The 25,371-nt window shown below is 43.2% G+C and overlaps 1 protein-coding gene across 2 annotated transcripts in view; it reads right to left on the bottom strand.

Annotated features, from left to right (window-relative positions):
• Positions 1-25,371, bottom strand: part of LOC126984003 (cGMP-dependent 3',5'-cyclic phosphodiesterase-like) — a 129,995-nt gene that overhangs the window by 19,378 nt on the left and 85,246 nt on the right. For both annotated transcript variants that reach the window (XM_050837301.1, XM_050837302.1), the window contains one exon: positions 766-848. In XM_050837301.1, the coding sequence (XP_050693258.1) occupies positions 766-848 (83 nt within the window). The remainder of the gene's footprint in view (positions 1-765; positions 849-25,371) is intronic.

The raw sequence follows: 25,371 nt of genomic DNA, 5'->3' as shown, positions 1-25,371 counted from the left end.
AGAATAAAAATAACAAGAAGAAAAAGAAGAGAAAAGGAGAGGAAATGAGAAAGGAGACAGAAGAAAAACAGAAAATAAGAAGATGAAGAAGATAAAAGGAAGGACAAAGAAAACGAGTGAAAAAAATATTAAACGAAGAAGAGAAAAAGGAATAAGCAAAAGAAAAAGAGGAAATGAGAAAAAGAGGAGGAAAAACAACAACAGAAAATAAGGAAAAGAGGGAAAAAGAAAGAATGAAAATAAAACGAGAGGAGAAAATATAAAGAAAAGATGAGAAAGAGGAATAAGCAAAGCGAAGGAGGAAGAGAGAAGGAGAAGAGGGGAAAAAAGGAAAATGGGAAAAAGAAGGTGAAGGATGAAGGGAGGGAAAGGAAGAACGATGGAGAAGTGAAAGGAAGATTAATCGTTATGGTAATGATGATAGGAAGAGGAGGAGGAGGAGGAGGAGGAGGAGGAAAAAAGAAAAACATTAGAGGATTACGAAGAAGTGGAGGAGAGGAAGAAGGGAGGGAAGGAAGAAAGGAAAGGAGGGAGGAAGGAAGGAAGGAAGGAAGGAAAGAAAGATGGAAGAAAGAAGAAGGAAAAAGAACAAGAAAAGAAAAAAAGACGATAAAAATAAAAGAAAAAAGAAAAAAAACAGAAATAATGAGAGAGAGAGAGAGAGAGAGAGAGAGAGAGAGAGAGAGAGAGAGAGAGAGAGAGAGAGAGAGAGAGAGAGAGAGAGAGAGAGAGAGAGAGAGAGAGAGAGAGAGCACCTGGACTTACCTGAAGGAGCAGAAGTCTCGGTGGAAGTGCGTGAGAGGCGGTACGTCAGCCTGAACCAGTCGATCCACCTCCTCCTTCGTCACCTGTACGCGCGCACACACACACACACACACACACACACACACACACACACACACATCCAAGCGGGGGAGAGAAAAAAAAACACATTAGTAATAAACGGGTATCAGGACACCTCTCCTCCCGAAACTGACCTCTCTTTCGGCCACCTCTTTTGATTTTTTTTTTAGGAGCAGCGAGTAGCGGGCTTTTTTTTTATATTATTGTTTCCTTATTTTGTGCCCTTGAGTTGTCTCCTTTGTTGTAAATTTTTTTTTAACATGAACACATCTACAACCTCCCCTTATTCTAAACAAACCTCAAAACGTTATTCTAACCCCTTCATCATTATTCTATAGCCACCCTACAAACACACAACCCTTTATATATACCTTCAAATCCACCTCACCTGCAATCACCCGGAGGAAAATACATACTCCCCTTAATACCACCTGTAATTTCTTTTTTTTACAGCAAAGGAGACAGCACAAGGGCACAAAAAATACGAAACAACAATAAAAAAAGCTCGCTACTCGCTGCTCCTGTAAAGAATCCAGAGGTGGCCGAAAGAGCAGTCAATTACATGATAAGAGGTGTTATGTAATCCCCTGTTTGCCATCCTCCTTCTCCCTTCCCTGAAAATCGTGCAGCGGAAAATACAACACATCTGCCCCCGGTTAGCTCGTCTCTAATGATAATCTCACAAGGCTTGGGAGTTCTCAGGAAGGGCTTTTATATATATGCGTCAGCGCCGGCCTTTCCTGGAACTACGAATGGAAAGCTGTACGGCCGAATAAATAATAACCGAGGATGGGAAAACAAGATGGGATGGAGATAGATAGACAGATGGATAGATAAATTGATAGAGAGGGAGGATAGGAGATGAGAAGAAAGGAAGTGACAGAGGAGAAAATGATAACAAGAGGAAAATGAAAAGAATAAGAGGAAAAGAGGAAGAAAATAAAAAAATGAAGACCAGACAAAAAAAGAAAAGAAAATAAGATACGAAAGAAATAAAGATAGGAGAGAGAGAGAGAGAGAGAGAGAGAGAGAGAGAGAGAGAGAGAGAGAGAGAGAGAGAGAGAGAGAGAGAGAGAGAGAGAGAGAGAGAGAGAGAGAGAGAGAGAGAGAGAGAGAGAGAGAGAGAGAGAGAGAGAGAGAGAGAGAGAGATATGATAAAGTGTGAATGCAACAGACACGCTAACGAAGAAGAAGAAGAAGGAAAGAGAGGAAAAGAAACTCGAAGAAAGAAAAAGAGAAAGGAAAAGAAGGAAACAGTGGATAAAAGGAAAAACAAGGAAAAAAGGAAATAAGAGGAAAAAAGAGGAAAAAGAGGAAACCGTGGAGAAAAGGAAACAGTGGAGGGAGGAAAAAAAGGAAAAGGAAAAAGAAAAAAAAGGAAAAAAAGGTAAAAAAGGAAAATAAAGGAAACAGTGGAGAAAAGAAGGAAACAGCGGAGGGAGGAGAGGAGTCGTACTCTTATGAGGCAAAAAAAAAAAAAGGAAAAGTAGGAAAAAATGAATGAAAAGGGAAAAAAAGGAGAAAGATGAGGAAAACAAGTTAGAAAAAATAAAAAATAAAAATGTTGAAGGGTTTAATATCACTAGAGGAGAGAATATGCCCATCACTAATAATATATCTGGCTTATAAAAATAGAATGTTATATATATACTTTTCATTGTTTTTTAGTTTTATCGTATTTTCACAGCGTTGCAATATTAATTAACCTGCAGTAGATGATCACACACACACACACACACACACACACACACACACACACACACACTGCCCTATTTTAAGTTTTCTCTCTACTTAGCTTTTTTCCCCCAATTTTTCGTTTCCATTTTCGACTCCCTCCCCCACCTCTCTCTCTCTCTCTCTCTCTCCACCCACACACCCACAGCCACACACACACACACACACACACACACACACACACACACCAAACAACATAGAAAGCTTTGAGGTTCTCCGAAATTCTCTCTCTCTCTCTCTCTCTAATGAGCCCGCTGGCCATGTACAGAGGGACAAAGGGAGACAAAAATACCGCTACAAGCAGAGTGACTTTCTGTGCGTCTTTTTGCTCTAGAAAGTCGAGATATTTAATTTCCTAAAAGCGGGAGAGGAGGAGGAGAGAGGAGAAGGAGGGGAGGAGGGAGGAGGGAGAGAGAGAGAGAGAGAGAGAGAGAGAGAGAGAGAGAGAGAGAGAGAGAGAGAGAGAGAGAGAGAGAGAGAGAGAGAGAGAGAGAGAGAGAGAGAGAGAGAGAGAGAGAGAGAGAGAGAGAGAGAGAGAGAGAGAGAGAGAGAGAGAGAGAGAGAGAGAGAGAGAGAGAGAGAGAGAGAGAGAGAGAGAGAGAGAGAGAGAGAGAGAGAGAGAGAGAGAGACCCAACTACCCAGGTATTTATAGACAGCGCAGCGAACCGAGAATATCAGTAACAATGTTTGGATGTCTATCAAACAGAGCGAGCGAGAGAGAGAGAGAGAGAGAGAGAGAGAGAGAGAGAGAGAGAGAGAGAGAGAGAGAGAGAGAGAGAGAGAGAGAGAGAGAGAGAGAGAGAGAGAGAGAGAGAGAGAGAGAGAGAGAGAGAGAGAGAGAGAGAGAGAGAGAGAGAGAGAGAGAGAGAGAGAGAGAGAGAGAGAGAGAGAGAGAGAGAGAGAGAGAGAGAGAGAGCGCACGGGAAGGTAAGAATCTGAAAAAAACATCCTCCTTGGTTACCTGTCTTGTTAAGGGCGACAGGTAGAGTGGCTCTCCTCGTACCTGGCTTAATTAGTCTCTCTCTCTCTCTCACCACTTCCGACAACCTTATCTGTGTTTCATCTTAAAAATCCCGTCCTCCCACTCTCTCTCTCTCTATCTCTCTGACAAGGCCTCTGCGCATATGATAAGGCTTGCGTCGTGGTTGCGGTGGTGTCAGTATTTCCATAGTGGGTTGTTTTATGAGCCTGGTGATAGTTTGACGAGGCTTCTGCACCGTGAACGTAAAAAAACCCACTGATTAGAACCCGACTGATGTTCTTTGTGGCCTTTGGAAAGAGATATTGTGAGGTCCGAAAGCGTTTGAGAACATGTACTTTGGTTTTAGTGGGATCAGTGTATAGTGTAAAACGATGAAATAGCAGAGACAGGCATAGAAGATTGCACTATATATATTTCTCTTTCGATATTGTTGTAAGGAATGGATGATGGAAGGGGTAAGATGAGAAGGAGGAGGAGGAGGAGGAGGAGAAGGAATAAGAGGAGCCAATAGGATACCAGAGGACAGTGTTTCTACGTATTCTTTGTGATATTTGATTTTGTCTGAGTAAGGGGAAACTAGTTTATTTAAGCCTGAGTCTATATTTGGACTGAACCTACTGCAATGTTTCTCTCTCTCTCTCTCTCTCTCTCTCTCTCGATGGCTCGCTCGCTCTGATTTCCTTTACATGTCAAAAGAGAGATTACGTTTGACAAGGAAATCTATTCGGTCTCTCTCTCTCTCTCTCTCTCTCTCTCTCTCTCTCACCTTTTCTCTTTTCCTCCTCCATTTCCATCTTAATTACTTTTCCTTCTACTCTTTCTCTCTCATTTTTTGGTTACTGATTCAGAACTTTTTTTTCTCTTCCTTCTACTCTTTTCTTTCTTCCTTCTTTCTATCCTCTTCTTACTTATCTCCAGCCATACGCCTACTCTCTTTATTCGCGTTACATCCCAATCTCTCTCTCTCTCTCTCTCTCTCTCTCTCTGGCTCTCACCGGATTTACTGTCTGGATTTGCGAGGGTTAAACCTGACCACAAGGGAGGGTATCAATTTACGTTCGTGGCCTATATTCGCATTTTTACCGGGAAAGAAAACGGCTGAGGGGAAACAAGAAGAAGCAGAAGCAGAGGAAAACCACCATCACCACCAACACCACCACCGCCACCACCACCAACAACAACAAGAGCAAGAGGTCCACTAGTTTCTGTACCGTAAAAAATAAGAAGTCAATTCGAAAGCCCAATAGAGAGGATCAGTTTCGGATGTTGGATATTCTTAAACATATCAGGGCTTATACAAACGCCCCCCCCCCCCCCCACATTTGACAAGGCTTTAGTAGAGGCTGTTGTGTTAGTTAGAGTTGTGGGTGAACGGAACAGCAGGCTTGGCGGTCATGTTGTGAGTGCCAATACCATAGATACATTACAGGAGAGGTTGGGTAAATTCATGGATAGTGAGGTAAGGTGAGGTTAGGAGTAGCGAGTAGCGGTTTTTTTTTTTTTATTATTGTTTCCTTTTTTTGTACCCTTGAGCTGTCTCCTTTGTTGTAAAAAAAAAAAAAAAACAAAAAAAAAAAAGAGCTGCCTTGTATGGGCCAACCGAACCGACCTCATGCAGACTCCTTACGTTCTTATGTTTTTATTTCCAAGGGTAGTTAGTTTATGAGCCTAGTGATGGTTTGACAAGGCTTCTGCACCGTGAACGTGAACTAACTCATGAGAACCCGACTAATCTACTTTGTGGTCTTGGGAAATGTTTGTTATGAGAACCGAAAAAGTCTGAGAAATCGGGGCCGACGCAGTTCTGGAAAGTCGTAAAAAAGTTTGTTATAAGATATTCATTGCGCGCCTAACGAACCTTTAAGAGAGAGAGAGAGAGAGCGAGAGAGAGAGAGAGAGAGAGAGAGAGAGAGAGAGAGAGAGAGAGAGAGAGAGAGAGAGAGAGAGAGAGAGAGAGAGAGAGAGAGAGAGAGAGAGAGAGAGAGAGAGAGAGAGAGAGAGAGAGAGAGAAGAAGAAGAAGAAGAAAACAGGAGGAAGGTGGAAACTAAGGAAGGAAGGAGGGAAGAAAGTTATGAAGAAGGAAGAAGAAACGGGTTAGGAAAAGAAAGAACATGAGAAGAGAAAGAAGAAGGGAAGGAAGAAAACTATGCAAGAGGAAAACGAAGAGGAAAAAGAGTAGATAAGAAAGAGAACAGCAGAAGAGAAGGAAGAAGAAGGGAGGGAAAAGAGAGCTATGGAAGAGGAGAACAAAGAAGAAGGGGAAGGAAGGGAAAGAAGGGAAGAAAGGGAGAAATAGGGTAATGAGGAAAAAAGGAAATAAGAAAGAGAACAGGAGAAGAGAGAAGGAATACGGAGAAAGAAAGGAAGGAAAGAAAAGAGGAAGAAGAAAATGGAAGACGAACCAAAATTGCCGAACTAACAACCATCACATCTTCTTTTTCTTTTCTTCTTCTTCCGTCTATCTCCTCTCCACATGTCTTCCAATTATTCCACCCTTCAATTTCTTAAGTGTTCCAAGTCCACTTTCTGCTCAATCTTTTTTTTCTATCTTTATCTATCTGGTTCGATATCAAACTCATTGCGACGGAAGTGGTGGGGGAGAAGGAGGAGGAGGAGGAGGAGGAAGAAGAGGAGAAGCAGAAGAGAGAGGAAGGAGAGGTTGAAAAGACTTAGTACGTAGGTAAGGTTGAAGGGGGAGGAGGAGGAAGAGAGGAAGAAGAGGAAGAGGAGGAGGAAGAGAGGAAGAAGAGGAAGAGGAGGAGGAAGAGGTGGAGGAGGAAGAGGAGGAGGAAGTCAATATGAGAGTAGTGTCCTTGGCCTTCCAGTTTTATAATGTCACCTCCTCCTCCTCCTCCTCCTCCTCCTCCTCCTCTTCTTCTCCTCTTCCTCTTCTTCTCCTATCTCAACTACGTACTTAGACTTCAACTTCTCTCTCTCTCTCTCTTTTGTTCTCTTTCTCCTATTCCTTCTCTGTCTCTTTGTTACTTTTATTTTCTCATATGCTTTATCTCTCTCTCTCTCTCTCTCTCTCTCTCTCTCATCGTATTCCTCCTTCATTCATTCATTCTCTCTCTTTATCTCTCTTACACGTCTCTTAGTCTCCTTGCTTTTCTCCTCCTCCTCCTCCTCCTCTTCCTCCTTCATTTCATTTTGAGTCCTATCTCCTCCTTCTCCTCCTGTGAACCTTTGATCCTTCACAGTGACAGGATCTTGATGCGAGGAGAATGGGTGAGTAGTTTTGGGGGGAGGAGAGAGAGGAGGAGGGAGAGAAAAGGGAGGAAGGGGGAGGAAGGGAGAGGATGGAGAAAGGGAAAGGGGAAGGTGTGGAAGATAGGAAGGGAATGGATGGGGACAGGAGTGATGAAGAGGAAGGAGGAGGAGAGGAAGGAAGGGAGAAGTGAGAGAGAGAGAAGGAATAGTGTAAGAGAAAGGAAGGGAGGGAGAAAGAGAAGGAACGGGAAATATAAAAAAAAGGAGAATAAAGGGAAGGGAGAAGGAAGGAACGAGAGAGAGAGAGAGAGAGAGAGAGAGAGAGAGAGAGAGAGAGAGAGAGAGAGAGAGAGAGAGAGAGAGAGAGAGAGAGAGAGAGAGAGAGAGAGAGAGAGAGAGAGAGAGAGAGAGAGAGAGAGAGAGAGAGAGAGAGAGAGAGAGAGAGAGAGAGAGAGAGAGAGAGAGAGAATTTACATAGAAATCAGACCACACAGACACCATGGTACAGACTAGGTGGTCTGTCCTTCAACCTAAGTGAATCTACACTAATCAGATGGCTCCAAAACGTTGCTTTTCTACTCTAGTTAATATTAAGTTGAAGGAAGTGATGGTCGAGCTTGTTTTTAAAGGAGTCAATCGTGTTACATTGGACCACTGACGGTGGGAGCTTATTCCATTCTCGCACTACAACGTTGGTGAAGAAAAATTTGGTGCAGTCTGAATTTACTTGTCTGCATTTGAGTTTTATGCCATTGTTCCTCGTTCGCAAAGTGTCATCGATCATAAACAATTTTGTTCTGTCTACATTCGTGAAACCATTAAGTATTTTAAAACATTCGATCAGTTTTCCTCGGAGGCGATGTTTCTCAAGAGAGAACATGTTAAGGGTGGAAAGCCTTTCTTCGTAGGATTTGTTGCGCAAGGAAGGGATCATTTTCGTTGCCCGACGCTGAACACCTTCTAATTTAGCAATGTTCTTTGGATGGTGGGGAGACCAAAACTGTACCGCATATTCCAAGTGGGGTCTGACTTAACTATTGTAGAGCGGAAGTATTACATCTTTATTCTTGAATAAAAAGTTTCTTTTAATGAAGCCCAACATTCTGTTCGCTTTATTTGCTGCATCGATGCATTGATGTGAGAATTTGAGGTTTGACGCAATTTTGACCCCCAGGTCCTTAACGCATTGAACGCTTGTGAGTTTAACGCCGCGCATTTCGTAATCGAACTTCTTATTTCTTGTTCCAACTTGAAGGACCTGGCACTTGTCTACGTTAAAGGGCATCTCCCATTTATCCGACCAAGCTGAAATTTTGTGCAAATCTTCTTGGAGGCTTTGTCTGTCTTCGTCAGTGAGAACCGAGTTACCAATCTTTGTGTCGTCTGCAAATTTACTAATGCGATTATTGAGTCCAACATCCACGTCGTTGATGTAAATAATGAAGAGCACTGGGCCAAGAACCGAGCCCTGAGGGACGCCACTAGTGACCGGCGCCCACTCTGAGTTAAATCCGTCTATCACCACTCTTTGTTGTCTGTTGCTCAACCAATTCGCGATCCATTGGTTTATTTGACCGTCAATACCTATTTGCTTTAATTTATAGAGTAATTTATGACGTGGGACTTTATCAAACGCTTTCTGGAAATCAAGATAGACTACGTCCAATGATTTAGTTACGAGAGAGAGAGAGAGAGAGAGAGAGAGAGAGAGAGAGAGAGAGAGAGAGAGAGAGAGAGAGAGAGAGAGAGAGAGAGAGAGAGAGAGAGAGAGAGAGAGAGAGAGAGAGAGAGAGAGAGAGAGAGAGAGAGAGAGAGAGAGAGAGAGAGAGAGAGAGAGAGAGAGAGAGAGAGAGAGAGAGAGAGAGAGAGAGAGAGAGAGAGAGAGAGAGAGAGAGAGAGAGAGAGAGAGAGAGAGAGTAAGCCAGATAAGGGAGAATTCTCAATGGGTCTATTTTCCGTTCTGTGTATCTTGCTAATAAACCGTCCTGTCTGTCTGTCTGTCTGTTGTGTCCAGTCAGAAGGGCCGTCAGCTGCTGAGTTAAGCCAAGATCAGAAGAACCAGTCAGCCGTGTTAGTAAGGTCAGGAGAGGTCAGGGCGAGAGGCTGCTGCTGGGGCTGGGAGGGCAGGTTAGGTCAAGGTCAAGATGTGTGTGTGTGTGTGTGTGTGTGTGTGTGTGTGTGTGTGTGTGTGTGTGTGTGTGTGTGTGTGTGTGAACATTTTTTTGATGTTTCGAATGGATTAATACACAGAAAATTACCTTAAACATAATCCAGAACAAACATAATGATTAATTAACTTTTTTCCTCTCTAAGACTAGTTTATTCAGTGATTTACTAACGAAGCGAGGAAGAAGAGGGAGTAGTAGTAGTAGTAGTAGCAGTAGTAGTAGTAGTAGAAGCAGTAGTAGAAGTAGCAGCAGCAATAGTAGTAGTAAAAGTAGTAGTAGTAGTAGTAGTAGAAAAAATAAAAAAAGAATAAGAAAGAGAAGAAACGATGAAGATGGAGATGAAGAAGAAGAAAGAGAAGCACAAAAGATGGCAGAAGAAAAGAAAAAAGAAGAAAGAAAAATGAAAAAAAAGAATAAGAAAGAGAAGAAAAGATGAGGATGGAGATGAAGAAGAAGAAAGAGAGAAGCAAAAAAGATGGCAGAAGAAAAGAAAAAAGAAGAAAGAAAAAATGAAAAAAAATATACACGAAAACGAAGAAAGAAGGACAAAAAAAAAAAAATAAAGACAAAGGAAGACAAAAGATGAAGAACAACAACAACAAAAAAAAAAAATGGAGAGCCGAGGAGGTCAGAAGGTACAGGTCAGGGAGAAGGCAAGGAAGAAGGAAGAGGGATAAGGAGGAGGGAAATATGAGGCAGGTGAAGAAGCAGGGAGAGAAGGAGGGAGAGAAGACCTTGGATGGAGGAAGACAGGTGAGGTGACGGAGGAGAGAGAGAGAGACAAGCTTGGAGGGAGAAACGAGGGTGAGGGAGGGAAGATAAGGAGGGAGGAGAGGAGAGATAAGGGAAAGGGACGAAAAGTGGAGGACGTAGAAAAGGAAGAAGAGAAGAAAAAATGGAGATAGAGATAGAGAAAAAGGACAAAAAAGAAAAAGAAAACATTGGGGGAGGAGAGAGACAAGCTTGGAGGGAGAGGTGGGGGTGAGGGAGGGAAGATGAGGAGGGAGGAACGGTAAGCATGGAGGGGAAGATGAAGGTAAGGGAGGGAAGATAAGGAGGGAGGAAAGGTTAGGATGGAGGGGAAGATGAAGGTAATGGAGGGGAGATAAGGAGGGAGGAAAGGTTAGGATGGAGGGGAAAATGAAGGTAAGGGAGGGGAGATAAGGAGGGAGGAAAGGTAAGGGAGAGAAGAGAGACACGAATGGAGGGAGAGAATCTAAGAAGGGAGGAAAGGGAAGAAGAGGAGGAGGGAGATATTAAGAGTTAGGGAGATAAATTTAAGAGGGAGGAAAGATGAGGAGGAGGAGGACACGGGGAGAGAGAGATGAGTTTAGGGAGGAGAACTTGAGGGAGGAAAAGTGGAGGAGGAGAGGAGAAAGAAATGAGGAGAGGAAGATCAAGGTAAATGAGCAGTAAGTAGCGGGCTTTTTTTTTTTTCATTATTATTATTTTTTTTTTTTACGCCCTTGCACTGAAAAAAAAAAGTAAGAAAGTTAGGAGGAAAGAAAGGAGGAGACATTAAAAAACAAACAAAGAAAGCAGACAGGTAGGCGGGAGACAAGGGAGGGGAAGGAGAAAGGGAAGGGGGAAGTGTGGAAGATAGGAAGGGAATGGATGGGGACAGGAGTGATGAAGAGGAAGGAGGAGGAGGAGGTGAGATAATCAGAAAGGAAGAAAGGGAGAAGATAGCCAACGGTTTCTGGGAGACATTGAAAAAAACAAAGCAGGCAGGAGAAAGTAAGGAAGGGAGAAGAGAGAGAAGGAAGGAGAAATGAAATAGTGAAAGAAAAAGGAAAGAAAATAAAGCCAACGGTTTCTGGGAGACATTAAAAAAAACAAAGAAAGCAAACAGGTAGGCAGGAGAAACGAAGGAAGGGAGAAGAAAGAGAAGGAAGGAAGGAGGAATGAAATAGTGAAAGAAAAAGGAAAGAAAATATAGCAAAGGTTTCTGGGAGACATTAAAAAAAAACAAAGAAAGCAGATAGATAGGCAGGAGAAAGTAAGGTAGGGAGAAGAGAGAGAAGGAAGGAGGAATGAAATAGTGAAAGAAAAAGGAAGGAAAATATAGCAAAGGTTTCTGGGAGACATTGAAAAAACAACAAAGAAAGCAAACAGGTAGGCAGGAGAAACGAAGGAAGGAGGAATGGAATAGTGAAAGAGAAAGGAAAGAAAATATAACAAAGGTTTCCAGGAGACGGCCGAGAATTCTGCCGACAGGAGGTTCTTAGAAATTGGTCTCCGGCGCGGCACACTTGGGGGCGAAGAGAGGCTTGACAGTAAGAAAAAAAAGTAAAAATAATAAAAAAATAGTAAAATATTAATAACAAAACAATAAAATGTGAACAAAAAAAAAAGTAGAAAAGGAAAAAAAGAACTAGAGAGCGAAGGAGGTCATAAGGCAGAAAGGTCAGGGAGGAGTAAAGGAAGAAGGAAGAGGGATAAGGAGGAGGGAAAAATGAAACAGATGGAGAAGCGTGGGTAACTACTATACATAGGTTAGGTTACCGTGACAACCAGGAAATAGTAGGAAAACGAAGAAAAGAATAAGAAAGAGAAGAAAAGATGAAGATGGAGATGAAGAAGAAGAAAGAGAGAAGCAAAAAGAAGAAGAAAAGAAAAAAGAAAGAAAAATGAAAAAAAAAAATATACACGAAAACGAAGAAAGAAGGACCCGAGAAGCATTGATGTATTAGGCTATTTTGTGATGTATATCGTGTTTTTTTTATAGACTTAAATATTTCTTTTATATATAATGCTTCATGTCTTTTGAACAGGCAGCACACGACAGTACACCCTTTGGCAATTCTTGTAATATACCTGTTTGTTTGAGAGAGAGAGAGAGAGAGAGAGAGAGAGAGAGAGAGAGAGAGAGAGAGAGAGAGAGAGAGAGAGAGAGAGAGAGAGAGAGAGAGAGAGAGAGAGAGAGAGAGAGAGAGAGAGAGAGAGAGAGAGAGAGAGAGAGAGAGAGAGAGAGAGAGAGAGAGAGAGAGAGAGAGAGAGAGAGAGAGAGAGAGAGAGAGAGAGAGAGAGAGAGAGAGAGAGAGAGAGAAGCAGACATGTATCAGAGGACAGGTATAGAAGGAGAGGTAGGGGAGGGGAGAGAGGGAGAGAGGGAGGGAGAGAGAGCAAGGTCAGAGAGGAGAACCTACCTAACCCTGTCTATGGCTTGCAATAACATTACCTGAGTCCCTTAATTAACGACTCCCGCCCTCACCTTCCTGGAAGCTCACGTTACTCTGCTTCTCATCGATAACCTTTGATGCTGTTGATAAAACGATAGTAGCAGTAGCAGTAGTAATAGTAGTAGTAGTAGTAGTAGTAGTAGTAGTAGTAGTAGTAGTAGTAGTAGTAGTAGTAGTAGTAGTAGTAGTAGTAGTAGTAGTAGTAGTAGTAGTAGTAGAAGAAGAAGAAAAATGAAGAAAAAGAAGAACAAAGAGAAGGAAAAGATGAAGATGGAGATGAAGAAAAAAAAAGAAAAAAAATGAAGAAGAAAAGAAAAAGAAAGAAAAAAAAAGATATAGAAGAGAATGATGAAAGGACAAAAAATAAGACATATATGAAGTAGTAGTAGTAGTAGTGATAGTAGTAGTAGTAGTAGTAGTAGTAGTAGGGGCAGTAGTAGTAGTAGTCATAGTAATAACAATAGGAAAAATAAAAATAATAATAAAGATAGCAATAATAATAATAATAATAATAATAATAATAATAATAATAATAATAATAATAATAACCAGTGAATAATCTAACAGCAAGTATAAAGAACAAAAAACAATAACAAAAACAAGCGGATAAACGATGCAATTTGTTGAAACGGTGCTGTGTGTGTGTGTGTGTGTGTGTGTGTGTGTGTGTGTGTGTGTGTGTGTGTGTTAGCCTTGCCATTATCACACCACATCCATCAAGGTCAATGTCAAGAGTGGAGTTTGGTCATCAGGTAATTTAGTCACTTCAAATAGCTCTTTTCCACCTGTCTCCAGCGATCCTGTACACCTGGTCTGACTTTTCTTACCTGGCTGAGCCTCCTCCTCCTTCTCCTCCTCTTTTTCTCTTCCTCATGTTCTTATTTTTCTCTTCCTGTTCCATCCTGTCCCCTTTCCCCTTCTTTCCTCTCCTTTCCTTTCCACATGTTTCATCGTTGGGTTTTCTCAACTCTTCTTTCTCTTTCTCATTTTTTTTATCTTCTTCCTCTTGTTCTTCTCCTCCTTTTCTTCCTGTTCCATCCTGACCCTTTTCCCTCCTTTCCACTCTCTCTCTCTCTCTCATATCTTTTCTCTTCCTCGTCCTCCATTTTCTTCTCATTTTTACTTCTATAATTTTTAACACATAATTTTGATTCCATGTTGCGATCCCATTTCTATTTTCTTTTTACGCTTTCCTTTCTTGATTCGTCTTCTCCCTTCTCCTCTCCCTCTCCCTCTCTCGCCACACCCACTTACCCAATCCTTCAACATAATTTAAACTCGCTACATCTGGATCCTATAAAGTCCTAACACTCAACTATCCTTCCCTCACACGTCACTTGGCCGCACGTGTATCCTTCAGTATCCTTGAGTATCCTTGGCCCGTGTCCTTAGCTCCCTCCCTTCGTCCTTCCTGCCATTGACTTCTATCTGACCCTCAACGGACGATTAGCGGTGTGCCTTTCTTCAATAGCACTCAACTTCTTATTTCCCTTCTCCGCCTCTTCGTTGTGCCTTGTAATCATGTCAGTGCTGGGCTTATGAACTTATACCCTGGTCTGGTCTAGTCTCTTTTACTAGTCTCCTTCCTTCGCCTCTTTCTTCTCCTGTGCCTTCGTATATTAGTTGTTCCTCTATTCCTCCACCTTCTACTTCCATTTCTTCTTCTCATGTCAGTGCTGGGCTTATGAATCTATATTCGGGTCTACTGGTCTGGTGTCCTTTACTAGTCTCCTTCCTTCGCCTCTTTCTTCTCCCCTTCCTTCGTATGTTAGATGTTCCTCTATTCCTCCTCCTCCTCCTTCTCATTCTTCTTCTCATGTCAGTGCTGGGCTTATGTACTTATGAATCTATACTCGGGTCTACTGGTCTGGTGTCCTTTACAAGTCTCCTTCCTTCGCCTCTTCCTTCTCCTCCTTCGTTGTAGTCGTTCTTCTATTCCTTCTCTTCCTTCTCCTTCCATGTCATTTCTGGGCTTGCAAACCTATCCTCGGGTCTCCTTTCGTACCCTCGTTTTCTCCTCTACTTGTCTTCTTCCTTCCCTTCATTCTTCTCTTCCTCCTTCGTCTATCATTCGTTCATCTTTTCCTCCTCCTTCTCCTTCTCATGTCATTTCTGGGCTTGCAAACGTATCCTCGGGTCTCCTTTTGTGCCCTTGTTCTCTCCTCTACTTGTCTTTTTCCTTCTCTTCTTTCTTCTCTTTCTTCTTCGTCTATTGCTTGCTCTTCTATTTTTCCTCCTCCTCCTCCTTCTCATGTCATTTCTGGGCTTGCAAACGTATCCTCAGGTGTCCTTGCTTGCCCTTGCCTCTCCTATCCATCCCTCTGTGTTAGTTCTCCTCCTCCTCCTCCTCCTCCTCCGTCCTTCCTCCCTCCACCTTTTATCGTTATTAGTAAATTGGTTTCTTATAGCATCGCCTTTTCTGTCATTATTTTCTCTCTATTATGTCTTTCTTCCGTTTATTTCATCATTAGTTTATTTTCTTTCTTTCGCGTTTGCACACACACACACACACACACACACACACACACACACACACACACACACACACACACACACACACACACACATTCTTACTGCCCGTTCTCTTTCTTGCTCATTTTTTCTGCAACCATTTCATTTTTTTTTCAATCAACACACACTTCCTCAACCTCCTTCGCATTATAACACAACACTTCCCACGCTAAAACTCACCTTGGTCAACACATTTATTCTTGCAACACACACACACACACACACACACACACACACACACACACACACACACACACACACACACATAGCAAAACCATCTATACACTACCAGTCAGTCGGTCAGATAATTCAGTCAGTCAGTCAATCATTCAGTTGGTCAGTTAGTTAGTTTTCAGTTAATCAGTGTGTTATTCAGTCAGCCAGTCAGTCTACTATCTTGTCAGTCAATCAGTCAACCCACCATCTTGCCACTCAGTCAGTCAGTCATCATATTACTCAGTCTACTATCGTCTAAGTTAAAGTCAGAGAGCCAGTCAGTTAATCAGCCAATCAACCAGTCCATCATATTGTCCGTCAGTCAGTCAGTTATCTTGCCATTCATTCGTTCAGTCAGTCTTTTATTCAGTCAGCCAGTCTAATATTTTTCAAGTTAATCAGATTGCCAGCCAGTTCGTGTCACTCCATTATCCAGTAAATTAGTCAGTCAGTCAGTCAGTCAGTCAGTCTTTTATTCAGTCAGCCAGTCTAATATTTTTCAAGTTAATCAGATTGCCAGCCAGTTCGTCCGTTAACCAGTCATCAAGCAAACCATCTTTTCAGTCAGCCAGCCAGTCACTCCACTATCCAGTAAATTAGTCAGTCAGTCAGTCAGTCTTTTATTCAGTCAGCCAGTCTAATATTTTTCAAGTTAATCAGATTGCCAGCCAGTTCGTCCGTTAACCAGTCATCAAGCAAACCATCTTTTCAGTCAGCCAGCCAGTCACTCCACTATCCAGTAAATTAGTCAGTCAGTCAGTCTTTCCGCTACCCAAACTGCCAGTAAACCGTCCCGCCAACCAATCAGCCAGCCAATCAGCCCGTCCGTTCAATCAACCAGTCAACCACCTCGCCAGCCAATATGCCAGCCAGCCAATCAACCAGCCAGTCAGCCAGTCAGTCCCCGGTCAATCACTATGGATCTGCACCTGGCACGCACTCCGCCACGCCCGCGAGTCACCTAATGGGGGAGTGTGTTCCAATAACGCGAGGATCGATGTACACACACACACACACACACACACACACACGACACGGCGCGCCCACTAGAGGTAACGAGACGCAGGTAACGAGCTCCAAGTACGCACGCGGCACACACACACACACACACACAAACACACACACACAGGTAAGCTTCAGGTGTTGTTATTGAAGGTGTTTGTGATTAATTTATAGAGGATTTTCTGAGGTGATGATGGTAGTAGTAATAGTAGTAGTAGTAGAAGTAGTGATGGTGATGTTAATAATAGTAATAGCAGTGGTGACAAAAAATAAATAGCAATAATGATAATAATAGCGATAATAATAGCCACAAAAAACAACTTGCTATTTTAATATGGAAAGGATGTTGTTATTTAATATCCATTTTAGTGTAATTAATTAATGCCAATATAACGAGAGAGAGAGAGAGAGAGAGAGAGAGAGAGAGAGAGAGAGAGAGATCCAGAGAGAGAGAGAGAGAGAGAGAGAGAGAGAGAGAGAGAGAGAGAGAGAGAGAGAGAGAGAGAGAGAGAGAGAGAGAGAGAGCCTGTCAGTCACGGTTCGGGGTTTAATTTTATTTCATTCGAACACTAATTCTTTCTCTTAATTGCCTGTCTCTCTCTCTCTCTCTCTTTTCATCGTCATTCCCTTTTTTACTCACTCACTTTGTCACTATTAATTTTTTTCTTTTATTTTTTCCCTTTATTTTCCTTTGATCTAATTTCCCTTTATTTTTTTTTATTTGCGTTTTAAGTTTTCGAGTTCTCATCATTTTTTTTTTTTTTGTAACTTTTGTCTGTTTTCCTATCCTCGTATTCTCTGTCATCTGTCTGTCTGTCTCTATCTATCTTTGTCTTAGTTACTGTCTGTCTGGTTTTCTGTCTCTTTCTTGGTTTTCGTCTTGTTTATCTGTCTATTATGTCTGTTTGTCTCTGGGCCAGTTTGTAGTTTTGTGTCTTTTTTTTTTACAGCAAAGGAGACAGCTCAAGGGCACAAAAAATAAAACAATAATTAAAAAATAAAACCCCGCTACTTGCTTGTTTCTCTCTCTGCTCATGTATTACTGTCTGTCTTTTTGTCTGTCTGTGTTTTTTCTGTTCATCCCTTTGTGTCTGTGTCTCTGTGTCTGTTTCTATCTGTCTGTCTGTCTCTTTCACGCACACTAGAACGCTCCTTACCCATCCCCACCCACCCATCCACTCATCTTTCTTTTTCTTTGCATTTTACTGTCTTTTCTCATCTCCTTTTCCTCTCTTCCTCTTCTGCTCTCATATCTCCCTTCCTTTTCCTTTCTTCCTCCTCCACTTCTCTTCCACATACCCACAAACTTCCCCCCTCTTCTCCCCCACACCCCACATAGCTACACCTCTTCTCCTTTTCCTCTCTTCCTCTTCTATTCTCATATCTCCTTTCCCTTTCCTTTCTTCCTCCTCCACTTCTCTCCCACATACCCACAAACTTCCCCCCTCTTCTCCCTCACCCCCCACATAACTACACCCCTTCTCCTCCTACCCATACTCCCCCTCGACCCTTCACTCACACACACACACACGCATATACACGCTCTCACACCCTCTCACCCTTGAAACAGACCACCTCCTTGTTGCCCCGAGAATAATAACATCGCTTCAGGCCCTCAAGAATCAGCCTTCTGTGTGTGGGGCGCCGATCATAACAACGAAAGGATCCAGCCGCACGACTCCGCGCCCGAAAATAGCCCACCTCTCACTCTGCCGGTCTGTATGTCTGTCTGTCTGTCTGTCTGTCTGTCTGTCTCTCTCTCTCTCTCTCTCTCTCTTCCTCCTTTGTCATTTTCTCTTTTTTTGTATATATTGCGTTTTTTATTCTCTTTTTCTCTCTCTCTCTCTCTCTCAACGGCGTGGAAAATCATTATATTGCATCAAAGAAGAATTGTTACGAATGCATGGTTGAGAGGGTGTAAGTCAGTCTCTCTCTCTCTCTCTCTCTCTCTCTAATCATTATATTGCATCAAAGAAGAATTGTTACGAATGCATGGTTGAGAGGGTGTAAGTCTCTCTCTCTCTCTCTCTCATAATAAGGGTGGGCTGTTTTGTTAAGTTCCTGGTAAATTGTATAAAGAGATGCCTCCTATTTGTGACTTGTCCTAAACTCGTTAGTAGATTTACGAAGAAGAGCTGAATGTGTGTGTGTGTGTGTGTGTGTGTGTGTGTGGTGAGGTAGAGGAAAGGGATTGGGAAGGAAGGAAAGAATTGAGAACAGACGCAAAAATGGGAAGGGGAAAAAAATAAGGAACGAGAGAACAAGTAAACGAAATGTGTGTGTGTGTGTGTGTGTGTGTGTGTGTGTGTGTGTGTGTGTGTACTGTAGTGCGGGGAAGCGAAAAAGCGGATAGAGAAACGAGATGTGAAGCGGAAAACGGTTTTGTGAGTGTGTGTGTATGGTTTAGGTGTGTGTGTGTGTGTGTGTGTGTGTGTGTGTGTGTGTGTGTGTGTGTGTGTTTGTTGTACTGCTACGGGAAAAAGAGAGAAAAAAACGAAAGCTCGGACAGATTTTTACATTTTTATTTCTACGTATTTCGATTTTTTTGTGTGCGAGTTTCGAGCGAAAAAAAAAAAGATAAAAAATGACAAAAATGACAAAAGGATGCACGTTAGGAGAGAGAGAGAGAGAGAGAGAGAGAGAGAGAGAGAGAGAGAGAGAGAGAGAGAGAGAGAGAGAGAGAGAGAGAGAGAGAGAGAGAGAGAGAGAGAGAGAGAGAGAGAGAGAGCACAAATGACAAAAAAAAGAATCACATAACTGACCTTTTTGCAACAAGGCGAAGAGGGAGGCCAAAAATAACCTTCCCACGTGACCAGAAATGAATTGAAGGGGGGGAGAGGGAGAAGGGAGAAGGGGGGGAAGGGGGAGGGGAGGAGGAAACCCTAAGCCCCCCGGGGATGAGGGGAAACAATGTTGAAATAAAGGGGGGGGGGAGGGAGGGGAGGAATGGAGGGGAAATTCATATGTTTGGGGAAAGGATTAAAAAGAAAAAGAAAGAGGAAAAGAGAAAAACTCCAAAGAAAATGGAAGAGAAAAGTAAAAGAAAAAGGAAAAGGAAGAGAAAGAGAGAAAAAAAGGAAAAAAAAGGGAGAAGTAAAAGGAAGAGAGAAAAACAAGGAAAAGGAAAAAAAAGAAAAAAAGGAAGAGGAAGAGAAAAAAAATTAAAAGGAAAAAAAGCAAATGAAAAAGAATTTAAGGAAGAGGAAGAGAGAAAAAGGAAAAGGGAAAAAAGGAAAAGGAAGAGAAAAAAAATCGAAAGACCGCAATAAATAAGAAAAAAAGAAAGAGAGAGAAAGACAAAGAATGAAAAAGGTGGAAAAGAGAGAAATGAATGTAAATAAAAGAGTGGCCGAAAAGAGTTGATTGAGGAGAATGGCAAAAAGTAAGAGTAAAGAAGGAGGAAAAGATATATATAAACGTCGATAAAAGAGTAGACGCAAAGAACAGAGAAAAAAATGGCAGAGAGAAAGGGAATCAAAGAAGAAAGAAAGATAGAGAAAATGAAAAAAAGCAGGAAAATAGATAATTGAAAGGAAATAAAGAGTGGAGAGAGAGAGAGAGAGAGAGAGAGAGAGAGAGAGAGAGAGAGAGAGAGAGAGAGAGAGAGAGAGAGAGAGAGAGAGAGAGAGAGAGAGAGAGAGAGAGAGAGAGAGAGAGAGAGAGAGAGAGAGAGAGAGAGAGAGAGAGAGAGAGAGAGAGAGAGAGAGAGAGAGAGAGAGAGAGAGAGAGAGAGAGAGAGAGAGAGAGAGAGAGAGAGAGAGAGAGAGAGAGAGAAGGGAATCAAAGACCACAAAAAAAAAGAAAAAGAAAAGAAAAAGAGAAAGAATGAAAAAGAGGAAGAGAGAAAAATGGACACAGATAAAGAGTAATAAACGAAAAGAAGATAAAGAGAGAGAGAGAGAGAGAGAGAGAGAGAGAGAGAGAGAGAGAGAGAGAGAGAGAGAGAGAGAGAGAGAGAGAGAGAGAGAGAGAGAGAGAGAGAGAGAGAGAGAGAGAGAGATGGAGAAAATACGTTTCGCAGGAGGAAGATGAATTAGGGTAAGTAGAGGAGGAGAGGTAAGTTGCATTGTGAGAAAGGAGAGAAAAATTGGAGAGAAAAAGTGGAGAGAAAAAAAAGAGAGAAAAAAAGTGTGTTTGCGAGTTCGTGAGGAAAATAGTGATAAGGAAGGAGGAGGAATGGAGGAAAAGGGAGGAAGAAGTGAAGGGAAGAGAGGGAGAGACGGGAAGTGGGGAAAAGGAAGAAGAAAAGAAGAAAAATATGAAGGGAAGAAAAGGGAGAAATGAGGAAGGGATGAAAAGGAGGAAGAGGTGGAAGAGAAGGAGGAAACATTGGACGAATAGAAAGGGAAGAAAAGAAGGAAGAAAAGGAGAAGAGAAAATGAGTTAGACGCGGAGATAGTGTTGAAAGAGGAAGTGAGGAAAAGAAGAAGAAGGTGGAGGAAAGAGGAGAAGGTGGAGGAGGAAGAGAATATAAAGGGAAAGAAAAGGAGGTAGATGTAAGAGGGAAGAGGAGGAGAAGGAGGAGGAGGAAGGTAAAATAAAGGGAGTGAAGAGTGGAGGGAGAAAGGGAGAGAAGTGGAGGAGGAAAGGAAAGCGAAGGGAGAGACAAGAATAGAAGAGAAAGAGAAGAGAAAGAGATGAGAAAAGACCATGAAAAGACAAAGAAAAAGAGAGAAAGAGAAGAGAGTGAAATAAAGAAGGAAGAGAAAGAAAGAGAAAGGAGGGAGAAAGGGAGAGAAATGGAGGAGGAGAAAAGGAAAACGAAGGGAGAGACAAGAATAGAAAAGAAAGAGAGGAAAGTGAGATGAGAAAAGACCATGAAAAGACAAAGAAAAGAGAGAAAGAGAAGAGAGGAAGAGAAAAAAAAGAAGGAAGAGAAAAGGAGAGAAGGAGAGAAGGAGAGGAGGAGAAAAAAGGAAAACGAAGGAGAGACAAAGAATAGAAGAAAGAGAGAAAAGAGAGAGAGAAAAAGACCATGAAAAGACAAAGAAAAAGAGAGAAAGAGAAGAGAGTGAAATAAAGAAGGAAGAGAAAGAAAGAGAAAGGAGGGAGAAAGGGAGAGAAATGGAGGAGGAGAAAAGGAAAACGAAGGGAGAGACAAGAATAGAAAAGAAAGAGAGGAAAGTGAGATGAGAAAAGACCATGAAAAGACAAAGAAAAAGAGAGAAAGAGAAGAGAATGAAATAAAGAAGGAAGAGAAAGAAAGAGAAAGGAATGCGGATATGAATAAAACAAATGAGAAGAAAAATAGAGAAAGAAATAGAGATAAAAAGGAAGAGAAAGAGATAAAAATGTAAATTTTGTAAAGAAAGAGAACTCAAGAAAACACTCAACAGGGGGGGGGGGGGGAGAGAGAGAGAGAGAGAGAGAGAGAGAGAGAGAGAGAGAGAGAGAGAGAGAGAGAGAGAGAGAGAGAGAGAGAGAGAGAGAGAGAGAGAGAGAGAGAGAGAGAGAGAGAGAGAGAGAGAGAGAAAAGAAAGACAGAGAAAGAAAGAAACTGATAGAAACGCTAAGGACAGAGAAAGACAAAGAAAGGAACGGTGAAAAAAAGCTAAAGAAAGACACAGAAAGCCTACCCAGAAGACGCCACACACACTAACCAAGAAAGCACAGATGACAAAGAGAGAGAGAGAAAAAAAAACAATGATAAGTATGCTAAAGAGAGAGAAAGAGACACAAAGAGTAAGTGATGAGTTTGATAACGAGAGAGATAAACACAACCCACTCGGCGCCGCGGACTCACCAGGGAGGCACAGATGACTGACGGCAAGTTGTTGATAAAGGCGTGTCGCTGAAGACGCATAAAGTCCAGCAGGGAATGTCGCCGACCTTCCCCCGTGCTCCTTCTCCTCCTCCCGGTCCTTCTAAACCTCACCAGCGCCTTCACCCACACCCACCTGCACCCACACCCGTACGCCCACACCACACCCATGGCCCCCGGGACAGCCGAGAGAGAGCGGTGGGTTTTGCGGTGCGGCTGCGGGTCGGGTACTACCAAGGTGCTGTTTGTGGGTTTGGTGGACTCCATTGTGGGTTTGGTTGCTTGCGTGGTGCTTAGCGTGACGGGGGTGGTGGGGGGTGGGGGTGGGGGGAGTGACGGGGAGTTGTCTAAGGATGGGGGTGATGGTGGTGTTAATGGTGGTGTTGGGGTTTTGGTGGTGTGGGTAAGGTTGAGTGTTTGAGGTTTGCGTATTGTGGTGAGTTCGACTATGGTGGTGGTGGTGGTGGAGTTGGTTGTGGTGGTGGTGGTGGTGGTGTCAAGGCAGGGTTTCTCTACTGTGGTGAGTGTGACAGTGGTGGTGGTTGCGTTGGGGGTGGTGGTGGTGGAGGTTTTGGTGGTGTTGACGGATATAAACTTCGCTTGGTTGACAGTCCTCCGTGAATCTGGTTGTCGTGGGAGAGTGAAAGTGAAAGTGGTTGTGGATGCGTTATTGAAGTACCGGGAACGTATGGGCTGCGTGGACTGTGGCGCGGATGAGGAGGAGGTGGATGAGGTGGTGGTGGTGGTGGTGGGTGATGTGGTGTAGATGCGTGGTTGTGGGTGTAGGGTGATGGATAACGGTATAGTGACGTTGTTGTGGGTGTAGCGACGGAGACCTGGGTGGGGTGACGTGTTGGCGGGTGTAGTGGGTGAGGTGTGGGTGAGAATGTCCGTGGTGGATGTGGTGTTGGTGTGGTGTGGATGTTGTGGCGTGGATGTTCGGAGCAGCTTGGCGGTTGTGGTGGTGATGGTGGTGGTGAAGAGTTGGGTGTAGGGTGGAGTGGAGTGGAAGGGTTGCAGTGGATGATGTGGAATGGATGATTTGGTGAGGATGAATGGATGTAGAGTGGATGATGTGTATATTAGGTGGACTTCAAGTGGATGTTGATACGTGAAACTCTGTGGATGAAGGGATTTGAGGTGGATAGTATGCGAGTTTTAGGTGGATTTCAAGTGGGTGTAGATGGGTGTAGAGGGGCGCTAGGAACAGACTTACGGGGGTGTTTGTGTATATAAGGGGTGTAGGGTGTGTGTGTAAGGGGTGTAGGAGCAACAGTAGGGGTGCGGGAGGGGAGCGAAGTGTAACGACCTCTAAATTACAGTGTTTCTCGACCTCTCCGTCAGGGTGAGATTGAAGCTGAGGGCTGACGGGCGGGAGAGCAAGAGGGAGAGATGAAGGGGAAGGCGGATCGGGAGGAAGGGGCGGGGTAGGGTCACTTAGGGTAGGAGGACTCTTCAGAGGAGTTAAAAGTCACTCCATCACATGACCTCAACTGTCCTGGGCACGAGTCCTTGAGGGAGGCGTTGTTAGTGTTGGTGTCATTTCTTTGAGTTCGATGTCAATTCTTTTACTTCGATGTCACTCAGAGTCGAGGCACGAAGAGACGGAGCGACACAGAGCCCTCCCGCCTCTTACACAATGTTCTCCCGGGCGTCTTTTCAGCGTCCCTTGCCTCTTTGTGTCATAGCGGTGTTTCCTGAGGCTGCTGCACCGTCGCCTTCGTGTTCGCTAGAAAACTTTGAGGTTCGCTAGAGAAAGAGAGATGGAGAGATGAGTAAGGGAATAGAGGAGGCGGCGAAGGAGGACGTAGGCAAAACAGGCACGCAAGAAGAAGAGAAATGGAGAGGAGATGACAATGAGGTGAAGGAGACGAAGAAGGAGGAGGTGAAGGAAATAGTCAACCCGGGAAAGATAGAAGAAGGAAGAAGAGGAGACGAATAGGGGGAATGAAGGAGCCGATGAAGAAGAGGAGACGAAGAAGGGGAATGAAGGAGGCGATGAAGAAGGAGGCGATGATGAAGGAGGCGATGATGAAGGAAAACATAGGCAAACCAGGTACGCTAAGACGTTGTATAATGATCTCACGCTAAAAACAATACCGATGGTTAAGTTTTACCGTGGAGGCGGCGGCGGAGGAGAAGGAAGAGGAGGAGGAGGAGGACGGAGGGGAAGGGAGAGGATGAAGGGAGGAAAGCTTAATGGAATAGTGGTGGTGGTGGAGACGTAGGCGGGTGGAAGATGGTGGAAGAGAAGGAAGAAGAGAAGAAAGGGAGGGAGAGGAGGAAAAGGAAGGCGGATGGAAGATGGTGAAAGAGAAGGAAGAAGAGAATAAAGGTAGGGAGAGAGGAGGGAAAGGAAGGGGGATAGAAGATGGTAGAAGAGAAGGGAGAAGAGAAGAAAGGGAAGAAGAGGAGGGAAAGGAGGGAGAATGGAAGATGGTGGAAGAAGAGAAGGGAGAAGAGAAGAAAGAGAGGGAAAGATAGAGGGAAAGGAAGACGGAATTGGAAGATGGTGGAAGAAGAAAAGAGAGAAAAGAAGAAAGAGAGGGAGAGATAAAGGGAAAGGAAGACGGAATTGGAAGATGGTGGAAGAAGAAAAAAGGGAAGAGAAGAAAGGGAGAGAGAGGGATACAGGAGGGAAAGGAAGGAGATGAGAGAGAAAGAGAGAGCAGGAAGGAGGAGAAGAAGAAGGGAGATAAAAGATAAAAGGGAAGAGATTTAAGGGAAAGAATATAATTTAAGAGGAAAAAAGAGAAAGGGAAATGGAAGAGGAGGCGAAAGGAAAGTATAGTAGGAAAAGGAAGGAAGGAAAGAAAAGGGAGAGAGAGGAAGAAATAAAGGGAGGAAGAATGAAAGGGAGGAGAAAGGGAGAGGAAAGAAAGAATGGACAAGAGATGAAGTAAGAGAAAGAATTAAAAAAGAGAATATGATGAAAAGTAGGAAGAAGAGAAAGATGATGATGAAGAAGAGGAGGAGGAGGAGAAGGAGGAATAGAATAGAAGAGAATTTAGGAGGAGGAGGAGGAGGGAGAGAAAGGATAAAACGGATAAAGACAACAGGGAATAGAATAGGAGGAGGAGGAGGAGGAGGAGAATCTGATGAAGAGAGAAGAGAGGAAGGAGGAGAAAGATTGAAGGGAGGAAAGGAGGGAGGAAAAGAAGGGAGGGAAAGGATTTACATGGAAGAGAGGAGAAGGATAAGGGAGAAGAAAGGAAGAGAGAAGCAAGAGAAAGAAGAAGAAAAGAGAAGATAGGAGAGAGAAGAGAAGGGAGAAGAAGAGGAAGAGGAGGAGGAAAGAGGGTCAGGGAGGGGAGGGGAGGAAGGGAAGGGGAGAAAGAAGGGGGGGAGGGGGGGTTAATATCAAGGCCGCTGACAGAAGCTTAGTAAGACACGCAAGAGGGGGGGGGGGGAGGAGGAGGGGGCGGGGGGCTAAAGGGTCTGATACGTAAAAAAAGAAAAAAAAAGAAAAAAAAAAGAAAAGGCAGAAAAAAAGGTTATGATGAAGAGACGCGACCCACGAACCTACATAAAAAAGGGTAAAAAAAAGACCGAGGCATACCTACACACACACACACACACACACACACACACACACACACACACACACACACACACACACACATCTCGTTTTCACTGCTGTTTTTTTTCTTCCTTTTCTTCCTTCAATTTAATCTATCTTTTTTTCTCTCCTTTTCTTTTCTACTTTTCCTGTTTTTTTTTCTTCGTATATTTTCAGTTCTCTTTCTTTCCTTACACACAC

This window comes from Eriocheir sinensis, chromosome 55, assembly GCF_024679095.1.
Source record: "Eriocheir sinensis breed Jianghai 21 chromosome 55, ASM2467909v1, whole genome shotgun sequence".
NCBI lineage: Eukaryota > Metazoa > Arthropoda > Malacostraca > Decapoda > Varunidae > Eriocheir > Eriocheir sinensis.
The sequence above is the reverse complement of the archived record's forward strand: the minus strand, read 5'-3'. Positions and strand labels throughout refer to the sequence as shown.